Genomic DNA, 16,779 nt, shown 5'->3' on the forward strand with positions numbered 1-16,779 from the left:
GGCGCGATCTCGGCTCACCGCAACCTCCGCCTCCTGGATTCAGGCAATTCTCCTGCCTCAACCTCCAGAGTAGCTGGGATTACAGGCACGCGCCACCATGCCCAGCTAATGTTTTGTATTTTTAGTAGAGACGGGGTTTCACCATGTTGACCAGGATGGTCTCGATCTCTTGACCTCGTGATCCACCCGCCTCGGCCTCCCAAAGTGCTGGGATTACAGGCTTGAGCCACCGCGCCCGGCCCAATTATCTATTTTTCATAGGTTATATGTATAAACTAATAGCTATTTATTTTCATGTAGGGATTATTAATGAATATATATTTCTTCCAGGGATTTCTTCCAGAAAGCATGTATGAACGTATTCTCACTGGTCCTGTAGTGAGAGAGGAAGTAAGCAGGCGGGGGAGACGGCCTAAAAGTGGAATTGCAAAGGCCACAGCAGCAGCAGCTGCTGCTGCATCTGCCACCAGTGTTTCAGCCAATCCTTTGTTAGCCAATGGATTACTTCCAGGTGTGGATCTCACAACTCTTCAGGCCTTACAACAAAACCTACAAAACTTGCAGTCACTGCAAGTAACTGCAGGGTTGATGGGAATGCCTACTGGCCTTTCTTCTGGAGGAGAAGCTAAAAACATGGCTGCTATGTTCCCCATGCTGCTGTCAGGAATGGCTGGATTACCAAATCTGTTGGGCATGGGAGGACTCCTGACAAAGCCTACGGAATCTGGGACAGAAGACAAAAAGGGAAGTGACTCTAAGGAGCCAGAAGGAAAAAAAGAAAGGACAGAGAGCCAAAGTTCAGAGAATGGTGGAGAAAACTCTGTCTCAAGTTCTCCTTCCACGTCCTCTACTGCTGCATTAAATACAGCTGCAGCTGCCAACCCATTAGCTCTTAACCCACTATTACTATCTAATATACTTTATCCAGGGATGCTTCTCACTCCAGGCCTTAATCTTCATATTCCAACTTTGTCCCAGTCCAATACTTTTGATGTACAAAACAAAAACAGTGACTTAGGCTCATCTAAGTCTGTAGAAGTTAAGGAAGAAGATTCCAGAATTAAAGATCAGGAAGACAAAGGGGGAACTGAACCAAGTCCTCTCAATGAAAACAGCACAGATGAGGGTTCAGAGAAAGCTGATGCTTCATCTGGATCTGATAGTACATCATCGTCATCTGAGGATTCAGATTCTAGTAATGAAGACTGATTCCCAGACTCTGCACTTAAAATATGAACTGATTTTGGATTTTTTCTTTAATAATTAATTGTAAATACCCCAGTGTTGAGTGCATCAATAACTTACTGACCGAACATTTCAGTTATTTGTTTAGAAGTGCAAACTGCTTTCAGAGACGTTTTGCATGTAATATTTCTTAAGATTCATAAGTTTCTGAACTCGTATGTACTATCAGATACATAAAGGTGTAAAATTACAACAAAAGGCATTATAATTTTGTTGGGGGTTAATTTTATGAAAATTATGCTCAATAAGAGTTGTATATTTAATATATTTGCAGTGAACACAGAATACTTTATGCATATTACTGATTTAATTTGAATATAGTTTTACAGCCTCCTTGACACCTATAATTTACAGATCAAAACTCAGCAATAATTTGGGCAGCTAATGAATGTCATGAAAGCTGTAGAATCTACATCACCATCCATTGCTTTAATTACATGAAAATGCTCTAGTGTTGTGATGCACTGCTGATGTTTCCAATTCAGGTACAAGTATGTTTTAAAGAAGAAATAAGTTTCCCAATCAGCCAACTTAACTGGCTACCTGTTACCTCAGCTGAGTTAGTTTAGGAAGTTTACATTCGTTTCTAATTCTATACTTGTTTTCAGGGGTTTTTTAAACACATCCTATATATCATGTTAATCTGGCAAGAAATATGACTTGCTTTTTGCTGAGCTTAACTCAGATATCAGTAAAATCATAAAATAATCATGTGTCATGTGATTTTGGCACCCTATACGTAGTTTTAACTTTTCAAAGTTTGGCCTCCTATTAGAAATAATTATGTCTCAGAAGAGTAATGTCTGTTTCCAGGGTTCAGAAAAGGCAAACTCATGAAATGCCACTGAAAAAAACTTTCAACACAGCATAGTTCATGTAAAAGAAATTGTTTGTTTGCTTTCTTTGTGTAAATTTCTATTTGTGTTTTATGTCATGGAAATATTCCAGAATTAACAGATAATAGTGGTAAAGTAATACGCAGATAGCCTAAATTCATTTTACGTTTCTAGGTGTAAGCAGACTAAATGTTGCCCAGAATCAGTGTTGGGTTATCAACAGTTTATATTAAATATACTGAGTTGCCCGTTTTAAAAATGCACTTTGAATAATCTCAAAAAGATGTACAAGTTATACCCATAAGCCACAAAAGTGAAGCCCAAGGCTTCTGTTCAATTTCATAGAATCCTTTACCATGTAAAATTTGTCTGATATTTGATTTGTGATACAATTTCTGCTGCTAAAGCTGCTATTATTCTGACAAGGTAGAGGTCCAGGTTCACCTTCATATATATTTAAAACAATTAGTATTGAATTGGACTTTAAAATACTGACATTCTAAGAAGAGATATATGTTAGCATTTTTCTGGTACTCAAATAAGTTAGTGGTAAAGTCTGCAAAGGGATAAGTTTAGAGGGAAAAAGTATTCCAGTTCTCTCCTACAGAAAAAATAACTTTCAGTATGTTTTGATAGAACTGTTGCTTTGTCATGAGTAAGCAATTGTATTAGGTTGTCCAAGACCTTTACCAGTAAATTATGTTTCTGTATGTAAAATAACCCCTTATTAGAGAGACAGTGTTATATGTATTTACAAAATTATATAAGTTCCATTGGGATTGTATTGATTTTGTATTTTCCCAAAATAGTACTTTGAATTGATAGTCCTTTATGCAATGTCTTAGCAATAGTCTCTATAATGCCCATCCAGGAGAAGTGGGTAGTAATTCTTCATCATGAAAATTATATATTACATATTTAGTATCTTCCCTTTGCAGTATTGCACTTTTGTTTAACTAGAATACACCTATGAGATAGCCAAAGTTTTTCAAACACAGTTAACTTAGTTTGCCGGTGGAGTATTTCAACACCATCCATATTTCCCTTCCTCCCTCTAGTTCTACCCACATGATCTTTATTCCTTTCTTTCCCCAACTTAAAAAAAAAAAAAAAAAAAAAAAAAAAAAAATCTAGATCTTGTCACTAAAATCTAATTTATATCAAATTTATGAGAGAAAGTATTTTCCTAATTATGGTCAAATAAATTTGGTTAACATCCTAGTGATTCTCTTTCTATGTAATAAGGCAATTACAGTTTTCAAAGCATTAAGTCTAACATAACTTTAAACATTCTCTTAGGTTTCAAGATACTTCTATTTAATATTGACTGGGGAAAAGTTGTCCAGCTATCAGCTAAGAAAACACATGCAAATAAGGTTGTGTAAAGTTAAGGGTTATAAGGAAAAAAAAAATCAGTAGAATTACATAATACTAAAGTTGCAGTTGAAAGGATATTCAAGTTATGTGTTGGTAGTTACTAAAAGAATTATAGCTGTTATTGCCTTGTATTTATAGCCCTTGTTTCAGGTTTCATGATTCAAGTCTTAGTCCAATCTTTCTTTTGGACATTTGCAATATTTACCAGTTGTGTTTTGTGTAGTCTGAATTTGCTTTCTGTAGTTGAGCAAACGTCTTAAAAAGTCATTTGTAATTTATTAAATTACTTTCTATGATGTTCTATAGAGCAAATGGAAGTTTAATTATTTTTTATTAAACATATTCTTTGACTACCCATGATGTCAGCCTCCGTACATGAGAATACTTTTTAAAATTGAATTTTATATAGAATTTATCTTATTCCAGTTATGAAAGACACCATATTTGTAAAGCTTTGAAAGGAAAATATACCTTGGAAGAATTTTTTTTTTTTTTTTGAGACGGAGTTTCGCTCTTGTTACCCAGGCTGGAGTGCAATGGCGCGATCTCGGCTCATCGCAACCTCCGCCTCCTGGGTTCAGGCAATTCTCCTGCCTCAGCCTCCTGAGTAGCTGGGATTAAGGCACGTGCCACCATGCCCAGCTAATTTTTTGTATTTTTAGTAGAGACGGGGTTTCACCAGGTTGACCAGGATGGTCTCGATCTCTTGACCTCGTGATCCACCCGCCTCAGCCTCCCAAAGTGCTGGGATTACAGGCTTGAGCCACCGCGCCCGGCGGAAGAATTTTTAAAACAAAAATTGGCTATAATTTTATCCACAGTATCATCTTAAATGCTGTCCATTTTTCATTTTGATTTAATTTTATTGTTAATATTGTTCATTGTTGATATTGGTGGTTGCAAAAAAAGAAAAAAACACTTCTTGGGCATTCAAATTATTAAACCCCAATTTTGCAGCCCAATATCAACCTCATAGTGAACATTAAGTATTATTTTCTTATGTTTTTGGACTTTTGAAAACTTCAGAAATACTTAAAGATATACCTCACCTCTTGAAGAAGTACATTTGGAAATCAGTAATTATTTTTTTCCCTTGGTCTTAAGAGTGTTTCCTAACTCATTGCCATTGTTGGTAGTGTTCTTTGTAAACATTAAAGAAAATAGTTTTTCTTCTAATTACAAAACTAAAACAGTGGAGTCTCATAGTCATTTATCTTGAACACATTCAACTACACTTTCATGTTTAAAAAACTTTTTTCTTTTTTGTACAACAACATAACAGAAAAACACAAACCAACTGCTTCATCTAGTACTCACCCAGAGGAACAGTTACCTGTTCAGTGCTGGAAGAAGAATTGCCTATGTTGGACGTCTTTGAGAAGAGAACAATGTATAAAATGATGTATTCTGTATTTTGTGAGGTATATGAAAGAAAAGAGTGAGTCTTTTTTTAAGTAAGAGACTGTCTTCCTCTGTCTCCCCTAGAGTGCAGTGGTGCAATCATGGCCCACTGCATTCAAGGCCTGTTGGGCTCATGCAATCCTCCCACCTCGGCCTCCTGAGTGGCTGGGACTACAGCGTGTGTCACTACAGCCAGCTAATTTTTCTATTTTTCATAGAGTTGGAGTTTTGCCATGTTGCCCAGGCTGATCTCGAAACTCCTGGACTCAAGTAATCTACCCATCTCGGCCTCCCAAAGTGCTGGGATTACAGGTGTGAGCCACCACACCCGGCCAGGAATGATTTTTGACTACACATGATATTCACTTTACATAATAAACTTAGAACTTAATCTCTATTTAAGCTATTTATTTTAAAATTCAGAAAAGCACAAAAATATTTAAATCATCCATACACTAAACCTACCCAGAGATAAACACTGTCAGTGTTAAATTCATCTTTCGTATATCTATGTTATTTATATGTAGTGGGGTTAAGTAGTGTCATTCAGAAACTCACATCAACCTAGAACCTCAGAATGTGACCTTATTTTGGAAATCGGGTCTTGGCAGATGTAATTAGTTATAGTCATACTGGGTTAGGGTGGGCCCTAAATCTAATTACTAGTGTCCTTAGAAGAAGAACAGAGAGTACACAGAAACACTGAGAAGAAGGCTTTGTGACAAAGGAGATTGGAGATACGTTCCTACAACTAAGGAACAGCAAGGATTGCCAGCAACCACCAAAAGCTAGGAGAGAGGTAAGAAGCATTCTCCTTCAGAGCTTCCAGAAAGAGCCAACCCTGCCAACACCTTGATTTGGAGTTTCTGACCTGAACTGTAAGAGAATAAATTTCCATTGTTTTAAGTCACCTAGTTTGTGGTAATTTGTCATAGCAGCCCTAGGAAGCATAGCTTTTCATATTAACTCGATGTTATGGTACATAGTTTCTACCTACTGTAGACTTTGAAAAAGTAGAAAAAAAACTTAGTGCACTGCCCTTAATATACTGAGCTATGTCAAATAATCCTGCAATGTGATTTTTAATACATAGTGTTGATTCATACAGATGTAATTTATTTAATCATTACTTTAAAATGGATGTTTGGGTTTATATGGACATTTTTGCAACCATCCCTAAATAATTTCTTTAATTCCTAGAACTGAAAATACTTCCTCTGTTTTTCAGGATTTCAGTTTATGTTGCCACGTTTATAATAAAGCTTTTAGCAGCTATTTATACTAACATTAGCAGCATACATTTTGTGCATGCCCATTTATTCCCAAATCCTTACCAATGCTGAGTATTGTCTTTTTAAATAATCTTTGCCAAATTAATAGGCACAAATTTTATTTTGATGATCTTTAAAATTAACATGTTCTTTTTTCTTTTTTTTTTTTTTTTTTGGAGACAGAGTTTCGCTCTTGTTTCCCAGGCTGGAGTGCAATGGCGCAATCTCGGCTCACCGCAACCTCCGCCTCCTGGGTTCAAGCAATTCTCCTGCCTCAGCCTCCTGAGTAGCTGGGATTACAGGCACGCGCCACCATGCCCAGCTAATTTTTTGTATTTTTAGTAGAGACGGGGTTTCACCATATTGACCAGGATGGTCTCGATCTCTTGACCTCGTGATCCACCCACCCCGGCCTCCCAAAGTGCTGGGATTACAGGCTTGAGCCACCGCGCCCGGCCTGTTCTTTTTTCTTAGTAACAAAAAGACATGTATATTATAGAAAATCCAAGGGGACAGGGGAAGCACAAAGTAAACAAAACCCCCATAACGCTGAAATTCAGAGATAATCATTAACCTTTGGGTAATTTTTCTTTGCATATACATTATATATATTTTAATAACAATGGAGTTATACTGCACATACCATTTGTAACCTACTTTTTTCATTAACTATATCATGATTATCTTTCCATGTCAGAATCTTCTACAACAGTATATTAAAGACTTTCTAATATTCCAATATATAGATGTATTATAATTTACTTAATACCCAATTACTGAACATTTAGATATATAATATTTCAGTTTGGGGCTATTAAACAATAAGGTGTTTGTAGTTGAATCATTGCATATATTTATGATTCTTTCATTAAAATAAATATTTAGGCATGAAATAGTTGTGTTTGAATCTTAGAACCAATCTAAGATTGTTTTATTCCCAACAGCAAAGCAAACAGGATATGCAGGATGGCTGCATTTATAATGTAAATAATTTAAATATACATCATGAATTATTCAGCTCATATATATCATACATATGCATGATATATCACAGGCGGTTTTTCTTTTTTTGCATATTATGCAAACAGTAGACATAAGAAAACCGGAGTAACTTTACTAAAACCAGATAAACAGACTTTAAAACAAAAGAAAATTAATAGAAATAAATATTTTATAATTATAAAAAGGCCAATCTACCAGGAAAATACCAAAATTATAAATATATATGCATCTAACAACAAAGCTGCACAATTTATGAAGCAAAAACTAACACACTTGAAAGAAGAAACGTGAAATTAAGAATAGTTGGAGACTTCAATATATCCTTTATATAATGGATAATATAACTTTCAATAATGGATAGAGCAACTAGGAAAAGCGTCAACAAAACAGAAGACTTGAACAACACTATAAACCATCTAAACTGAAAAGACATCTATTAAGCATTACACTTAGCAGTAAAGGAATAGACATTTTTCTAAAGCATACATGGAACATTTTTTAGGATAGATCATATGAAAGACCATAAAACAAGTCTGAAACTTAAAAGATTGAATCATACAAAGTATGTCCTCCAAGCACTGTAGAATAAGAAACCAATAACAAAGCTCAGAAATTCACAATTATGTGGAAATTAAACAATATACTCTTGAATAACAAATGGGGCAAAGAAGAAATCTCAGTGGAAATCAGAAAATATCTTGAGAAGTACTAAAACAACATTACAAAATGTGAGATGCAGCCAAAGCAGTGCATAGTGGGAAATCTATTTTAAGAAAAAAATCTCAAATCAACCTGACTTTCCACCTTAAGAAACTAGAAAAAGAAATCTATCTAAACACAAAGCAAGCCAAAGTAAGGAAACAAAGATTTGAACAGTAATTAAATAAATAATAGAAAAACAATAGAGAAAATAAAACCAAAAGTTGATCCTTCTAAAAGAAATCAATGCTATGGTTTGACTGTGTTCCCCAAATTCATATGTCGATTGGAGATGAGGCCTTTGGAAAGTAATTAGGATTAGATAAGGTCATCAGGATGGGCCACCATGATGGGACCGATGGCTTTATAAGAGAGACCTGAGAGACGTAAGCTGACATGTTCTTGCCCTCTTGCCATGTTAGGATGCAACAAGACCCTCATCAGATGACAGTGTGATGCTCTTAAACTTCCCAGCCTCCACACCTGTAAGACATAAATTTATTTTCTTATAAATTACCCATTCCGTGGAATTTTGTGTAGTAACAGAAAATGGACTAAGGTAATCAACCAATTGACAAACCTTTAGCTAGACTGAGCAACAAAAAGAGAAGACTCAAATTACTTAAATCAAAAATGAAAGACGGGACATTCCTACTGACCTTACAGGCACACAAAGGATCATAAGGGAATATTATGAACAAGTGAATGCCAACAGATTAGATAACCAAGATTAAATGAACAAATTCCTAGAAAGATGCTACTGACACTAAGTCAAAAAGAAATAAAAAATCTGAATAGAATTACAATAAGTAAAGAGATTTAATTACTAATTAAAAACAAGTCTGCCTTGATCCTTTGTAGTTCATGAGTATGATGACTGGGTGTTCACACACATATGTGAGATGTGACACCCTTGAACCTTGTTACCACATGGGCACATTGCCCATCTGACATGAAAAAAAAAAAAAAAAAAAAAAAAAAACTTCCCATAAAGAAAATCTGTGAACCAGGCAGCTTCACTGGGGAAAAAGTTAACACCTATTGACAAATTCATCTAAAAGAAGAAACAGGAAGTGCTCCCCAACTTGTTTTATGAGGTCAATATTACCCTGATACCAGAAATTGCAAGAAAACTGCTCTCCAATATCCCTTGAGTATTGGCTCAAACAAAATGACAGCAAACAGAATCCAGCAGCATATGAAAAGGACTATACATCACAAACAACCTGGATTTATTCCAGAAATGCCAGGTTGATTGATGTATGAGAAATAATCAATGTGATATTAATAGAATTTTTAAAACACGCATGATTATTTCAACAGATGCAGAAAAATAATTTCACAGAATCCAGTGCCCTTTCACGATTAAAAAATAGAAAAAAAAAATTCAACAACTAAGGGTAGAAGAGAATTCACTCAACCTGATAAAGGACATCTATGTAAAACCCACAATTAATACCATACTTACTGGTGAAAGACTAAATATTTTCTCCTAAGTCAAAAACAGGACCTCTGCTACCTTTATTAAACATTATTTTGGAAGTTTTTCCCAGGGCAATAAGGCAAGAAAAAGAAAAAAGATATGCAGATGGGAAAATGAAGTAAAAAAATCTCTGTTTCACATGATATGATCTTGTATATAGAAAATCTTAAGGAATGTACTAAAATAACAGAAAACATTAGATAACAAATAAGCTTAGAAAGGTTGCAGAATATTATAGCAATATACAAAATCCATTGTATTCCCAACTGGCTTCTTTGCAGAAGTTGGCCATTTTATCCTAAAATTCATATAGAAATACAAGGGACCCAGAATAGACAAGACAATTAAAAAAAAAATTTGACTTCCTTTCTACCGGAACCACCATCTTCCCGTAATTCACCAAAATGACTAACACAAAGGAAAACAGGAGAGGCACCCAAAATATGTTCTTTAGGCCTTTTAGAAAACATGGTGTTGTTCCTTTGGCCACGTATATGTGAATTTATAAGAACAATGATATTGTAGACATCAAGGGAATGGATACTGTTGAAAAAGAAATGCCCCACAAGTGTTACCATGGCAAAACTGGAAGAGTCTACAGTGTTCCCTAGCATGCTGTTGGCATTGTTATAAACCAAGTTAAGGGCAAGATTCTTGCCAAGAGAATTAATGTGCATATTGAGTACATTAAACACTCTAAGAGCTGAGACAGCTTCCTGAAACGCATGAAGGAAAATGATCAGAAAAAGAAAGAAGCCAAAGAGAAAGGTACCTGGGTTCAACTGAAGCACCAGCCTGCTCCACCCAGAGAAGCACACTTTGAGAGAACCAATGGGAGGGAGCTTGAGCTGCTGGAACCTATTCCCTATGAATTCATGTCATAATATGTGTAAAAAAAAAGAATAAGGTTGGAGGACTCACACTTCTTGATTTCAAAACTTACTCCAAAGACATAGTAATCAAGACAGTATTGTATAGGAATTTATATAAACAAATGGATAATGGAACAGAAATAAGAGCTTAGAAATAAACCCTTAACATTTATGGTTGGTTGATTTTTCTTCCAGCCTTACTGAGGTATAATTAACAAATAAAAATTGGATATATTTAAAAGTGGATGTCGTGTCTTTTTTGCTTTTGTTTTTTTTGAGTCTCACTCTGTTACCCAGGCTGGAGTGCAGTGGTAAAATCATAGCTCGCTGCAGCTTCAAATTCCTGGGCTCAAGTAATTCTCCTTCAGCCTCCGAAGTAGCTAGGACTACAGACATGCACCACGATGCCTAATTTATATATATATATGTGTGTGTGTGTGTGTGTGTGTGTGTGTGTGTGTGTGTGTGTAGATCAAATGTACAGCATAACTACAGTTGGTAATACTGTATACAACTGTATATAAATGTACAACATATAACTATAGTTAATGATACTGTAGTTATAATGTACATTTGATATCCACATATATATATTTATAACATATACATATGTGGAGATTATAGTTGGTAATACTGTGGTTATTATGTTGTACATTTGATCTCCACAACATATTCATCTTGTGGAATGGAAACTTCGTACCCTTTGAATGGGCAGTTAATCTTTGAAAGGAGTGCCAAGACAATTCAATGGGGGAAAGGATATTCAGAACAACTGAATATCCATCAACAAAAAAATGAAGTTGCACCCTTTCTCTATGCCATACACAAAAATTAACTCAGTATTGATCAGAGTCCTAAACATAAGAGATGAAACTATAAAACTCTTAGAAGAAAACATAAGAATAATCTGTTACCTTGAGTTATGCAAAAGCTTCTTAGACTTGACATTAAAAGCACAGGCGATAAAAAAAAACATGAAAATCAATATCTTCAGTGCTTCAAAGGGCATGTTCAAGAAAAGAGAAGACTGAGTGTGGTGGCACATGCCTAGAGTCCCAGTACTTTGGGAGGCCAAGGTAGGAAAATTTGCTTGAGCCCAAGAAGTTCAAGACCAGCCTGGGCAACAGAGGGAGACTCCAAATCTATAATAATAATAATAAGTAAAAAGCAAGAGAACAGACAACCCACAAAACTGGAGAAAATATTTGTAAATCACGTATCTGTAAGTAACTTGTATCCAGAACATATAAAGAACTCTTACAATTCAAAAGTAAAGATAAAAACTCAATTGTAAAAGGAGCATGGATTTGAACAGACATTTCTCCAAAGACCTACAAATAGCTGATACACACATGAAAAGATGCTCAACGTTACTGGCCATTGAATAAATGCAAATCAAAACCAAAATGAGATATCACTTCACACCCCTTAGGATGGCCAGAATTAAAGAGACGCTAACAAGTATTAGTGAGGATGTGGACAAATGACAACTCTCACACGTTGCAGGAGGGAATGTACAAAGGCACAGCCCCAGTCTATGGCCATACCACCCTGAACATGCCCAATCTCATCTGATCTCAGAAGCTAAGCAGGGTCAGGCATGGTTATTAATTGGATGGGAGACTTCATGCGAACACCAGGTGCTGTAGGCTTAACGAAAGAAAGACACAAACAAAGGGAACTGTTTTCCCTTTGGAAAACAGTTTTGCAATTTCTCAAACTATTAGGCATGGTGTTGTTACCTATGGCTCAGCAATTCTATTCCTAGTATGTACTGAAAGAAATGAAACCATGTTCACATGAAAGCTTGTAGACAAATATTTACAGCAGTATTATTCAGAATAACCCCAAAGTAGAAACAACCCAAAAGTCCATCAACAGATGAATAAATAAGATGTGGTCTATCCACAATTGTGAAGTTATGATATCATAAGATATTGTATCATAAGAATTGCCTTGAGTAAAAAACCAATTGAAGCAGTCCTGCCCTTATCTCTAAACTTTCCGATAGTACTCTCTGATTATGTGGGCCATGTAGAACATGTCCTTCCTGCTGACAGACTACTCCAGTTCTTATCTCATACTCCTGTAGTTATGCCTGCAAAGGTGGTTCACACTCCCATACCTACTGCTTTAACGCTTCTTACTGATAGCTCTGTTAAAAATGGAAAAGTGGCTATCAGGTGGGAACTGCGTAGCTCCCTTACTCGATCTGGATTTCCTAGTACTCAGAAAGCTGAAGTTGGAACCCTAATATTGGCCCTGGAAACCTTTTCTGCTCAGCCTATCAATATTGTTCATGACTCTGCTTACTCCATTTATTTATTGCAAAACTTGAAACAGCCCTCATTAAGTCCACTCTTGAGCCCACCCTGCGTGCCCTTTTTCTTCAACTTCAGCAATTGCTAGATCAACGAACACAGACTATTTTCATTACACACATTTGGGCCAACAGCTCGCTGCCTGGTCCATTAGTTCATGGCAATGATCAAGCAGACCTGCAGGTTATGACATCACTGCTTGACCAAGCCACCCAATCACATCAATTTGTTCACCAAAATTGGAGAAACTTAACAATTTCAACTTACCCAAAGACTAGCTAAACAAATTATTTTACAATGCCCAGATTGCCAGCTCACAGGCATGTTCCCTCCTTCAACAGGTATTAACCCTAGAGGACTAGAACCTAATCAATTATGGCACACAGATGTTATGCACACCCCTGAATCTGGAAAACTAAGATATGTACATGTATCCGTTGATACCGATTCCCACCTAATTCGTTCACATGCCCTTCCTGGAGAGTCCTCATAATGTTATTAACATCTTCTCTTAACTTTTGTATTTATAGGGTGGCCCATAAAAATTAAAACTGACAATGGTCCAGCTTACACCAGCTTACAATTTCACCAATTTTGTCACACATGGAATGTTCAATATTACACAGGTATCCTGTACAGGCCCAGGGACAGGCCATAGTAGAATGTGCCCACTCCACCCTTAAAAATATGCTCAGAAAGCAAAAAACAGGGAATATGAGTAAGGCCCTTACCACACTACTAGCACAAGCCTTATTTACCCTTAACTTCTTAGATTTAGAAAAGCACTGTGCAAAACTTTCAAAATATAAAACCTTTAGTTTTATGGAAAGATGTAAATAGTAGTCTATGGTGCAGTCCAAACGATTTGCTATTGTGGGGAAGAGGATACACTTGTGTTCACATCCCCTCAGGTCCTCTTTGGATTCCAGCACGATGCATCAAACCATACCGTGGAATGGCTGGGACCCAACCCAGTACCAAAAATAAAGGAAATGACCCTGTAGAAGCCGCAGTCCCGGATGATACGGCTTCCTCAGACAACACTGGCCCCGGACATTATGCTGAAGACAGCTCAGGAGACTGAGAAAATCCCGCTCCGGACACAGACACCATTCACTCCAGATAATCTGTTCCTTGCTTTGCTCTCTGTTGTATATTGCAACTCTCACAGGGTACTGGTTTTTCTCATTCTCTCACTCTGCCTGCAGCCCATACCTGCTACACTCTATTAGGCCCATCTCCTAGATCCACCTTTCTTCTACCCTGTGACTTGGGCGGACAGCCCCTTCTCAGAGAGTGTCCAACAATGTAATTGCTTGGCTAGGAGGGATGACTATACCCCCGGTGGGGTTTCTCAGTAACGCCCCTAAAGAACAACGTACAAGGACACCTCTCCTGGATAGACCCCCACTCCTGGAGGTCACTCTTTGATTCGAAAAGAATTTTACTGATTATACTCATGTCTGTCTTTTTTTTTTTTTTGAGACGGAGTTTCGCTCTTGTTACCCAGGCTGGAGTGCAATGGTGCGATCTCGGCTCACCGCAACCTCCGCCTCCTGGGTTCAGGCAATTCTCCTGCCTCAGCCTCCTGAGTAGCTGGGATTACAGGCATGCACCACCATGCCCAGCTGATTTTTTGTATTTTTAGTAGAGACGGGGTTTCACCATGTTGACCAGGATGGTCTCGATCTCTTGACCTCGTGATCCACCCGCCTCGGCCTCCCAAAGTGCTGGGATTACAGGCGTGAGCCGCCGCGCCCGGCCACTCATGTCTGTCTTATGTTATCTACTGGTTCTAGGATGAAAAGCCAAAACAAGCTGTAACCACCGTGTCTGTGAATCCTGTCACTGCGCACATCTGTACTCTTCAATCAACAAAACCTGATGCAAAAAAACAGAAAAAGGCGAGTTGCAGGAGACTGGTCGGAGTGGTGGGAGAAAGTATAGGGAAAGGAGCAGGCCTTCTGAAATGTCAGAAGGCTCTGCATAGCTCTAGGGGAGAATAGCTGAAGGTAGCTGTTCTCTAACCCTGAGGCAGAGGGCAAGGAGTATGTGCAAGGGAGTGAAGGGGACGTTATCTTAATCAGGCTTGTTTGTTTGGAGTTGTCCAGGAACTGACCTTTGAACATCCACCTGTGACATTCCCTCAAAGGGGAACAATAAATGTTAATTACTCAAAGACTGTGTTTGCTTCAGGCTTTCAGCATCGCACTGAGTAAAAGCAAGCAGCTCCAGCTTCGCTTTGGCCAGTAGAGTCAGGCAGCCCCTAGCTGCTCTTACAATGCACACCCGTGTCTGAGTACCGATTTCATCCATCAGTCAGCCAGGGTCTGCGGGACAGACCCAGCAATCTCATCCAGTCTCTTCATTAAATCCATCTATACAAGGACACTCCAAAATATATGTCTCATCCTGGACCTCCATTTCAACTACAGACCAGTGTATTTAATTTATTACATGACATCTCCATTAAGATGTCCAAAAGATATCTCAAATTTCACATGTTCAGAACTAGCCTCTTGATTACTGCCCTCCATATTTCAGTTGCTCAGAACTAACATCCTTATCACCCTTGGGCCTCTCTCTCACTCCTCCATATCAAGCCATCAGTAAGTCCTGCTACTTCTGTGTTTCTATTTTCTGGATTAAGGTGGTGCATTGAACATATGCATATAATTTTGCATCCTCACAAATCTCACTAAGTTGCCGTAAAGGGAATTTTTTTTTAAAGGCAAACCATATGTACAGTGAGAACAAGAGAAAGAAAATTACAGCATGTCAGAAACTGAGGTCAGGCATGGTGGCTCACGCCTGTAATCCCAGCACTTTGGGAGGCCAAGGTGGGTGGATCACTTGAGCCCAGGAATTCCAGACCAGCCTGGGCAACATGGTAAAACTCTGTCTCTACAAAAATTGGCTGGGCATGGTGGTGCACACCTGTTGTCCCAAGCTACTTGGAGGGCTGAGGCAGGAGGATCACCTGAGCCTTGGGAGGTGGAGGCTACAGTGAGCCGTGATTGTGCCACACTGCACACTCCAGCCTGGGCAACAGAGTGAGACCATGTCTCTCAAAAAAAGAAAAAGTGTGTCAGAAACTGAACAGAAAATAGACCAGTGATAACTGATGAAAGACTTTTGAAAAGTTAGGTCCCAGCTCATGCTTGTAATCTGAGCACTTTGGGAGACTGAGGTGGGAGGATCTCTTGCACCCAGGAGTTCAAGACCAGACTGGGCAATACAGTGAGACCTCATCTCTACAACAAAATATTTTTAAGAATTAGCAAAGTGTGATAGCTCACATATGCAATCCAAGCTACTTGGGAGGCTGAGCTGGAAGTTTCACTTGAGTCGGGGAGGCAGAGTTTGCAGTGAGCTGAGATCCTGAGATCCTGCCACTGCCTGGGTGACAGAGTGAGACACTGTTTCAAAAAAGAAAAAAGACAGAAAGAAAGTTAAGTCCCAAATTGTCATTGCAGTATACTGAAAAGGTCTAGGAACTGACAGCACAGAATTCATCTACCACTAAGGATAAGAGGGTGGTTTTTTAGAGAGAAAGTTAAAGTTTCAGAACCCACCCATTCCACTGTGTTCCTCCTTCAAATTGGCAGTGGTCTAGACTCTAGAAGTTTATTAAGTGGAAAGGTGTTTCTGGCCTGAGGGACTCCTGGCACAGGCAAGGAGGTGGGTGAAAACAAACGAAGTAAGGGACTGACACTAAAGGCTTAATGCAGATATCCGATATTGTAATATTTTTCTTGACTTGGATCCCAGCATTCTGGCATCAAGACACCTGTTTTCCAGCAGGGGGAATCTGATTAATTTTCTCCAGAGAAAATGCTTTCAAAGAGATGCTCAGCCAGGTGCAGTGGCTCATGCCTGTAATCCCAGCACTTTGGGAGGCTGAGGTGGTGGATCACTTGAGGTCGGGAGTTCTAGACCACCATGGGCAACATGGCGAAAATCCATCTCTACTAAAAATGCAAAAATTAGCTGGGTGTGGTGGCAGGTGCCTGCTATCCCAGCTACTTGGAAGGCTGAGGCAGAAGAATCACTTGAACCTGGGAAGTGGAGGTTGCAGTGAGCTGAGATTGAGCCACTGCTCTTTAACCTGGGTGACAGTGTGACAGTGTGAGACACTGTCTCAGAGAGAGAGAGAGGGGGAGAGAGAGAGAGAGAGAGACATGCCCATCATGGATTTCCAACAAACAGCCTACTCTGATTACCTTATGACAGTGGTTTTTTTTTTTTTTTTTTTTTTTTTTTTTTTTTTTT

At 38.2% G+C, this 16,779-nt stretch overlaps 1 protein-coding gene, 1 non-coding gene and 1 pseudogene across 10 annotated transcripts in view; all 3 read left to right on the forward strand.

The window, feature by feature from the left end:
- CHD9 (chromodomain helicase DNA binding protein 9) overlaps positions 1 to 3,818 on the forward strand; it is a 265,800-nt gene extending 261,982 nt beyond the window's left edge. For all 9 annotated transcript variants that reach the window (XM_032255720.1, XM_032255723.1, XM_032255722.1 and 6 more), the window contains one exon: positions 331 to 3,818. In XM_032255720.1, coding sequence (XP_032111611.1) covers positions 331 to 1,209 — 879 coding nt within the window. In that variant the 3' untranslated portion in view covers positions 1,210 to 3,818. The remainder of the gene's footprint in view (positions 1 to 330) is intronic.
- A 4,863-nt stretch (positions 3,819 to 8,681) lies between these two features.
- On the forward strand, positions 8,682 to 8,784 carry LOC116534963. The gene has a single exon (XR_004261974.1). It is a non-coding gene; the product is annotated as a small nucleolar RNA U13 (small nucleolar RNA).
- A 2,935-nt stretch (positions 8,785 to 11,719) lies between these two features.
- LOC116534951 lies at positions 11,720 to 11,838 on the forward strand (annotated as a pseudogene).
- The last annotated feature ends 4,941 nt before the right edge of the window (positions 11,839 to 16,779 follow it).

The sequence above is a fragment of the Sapajus apella genome, unplaced genomic scaffold (assembly GCF_009761245.1).
Source record: "Sapajus apella isolate SASKATOON/1434 unplaced genomic scaffold, GSC_monkey_1.0 scaffold90, whole genome shotgun sequence".
NCBI classification, from domain to species: Eukaryota; Metazoa; Chordata; class Mammalia; order Primates; family Cebidae; genus Sapajus; species Sapajus apella.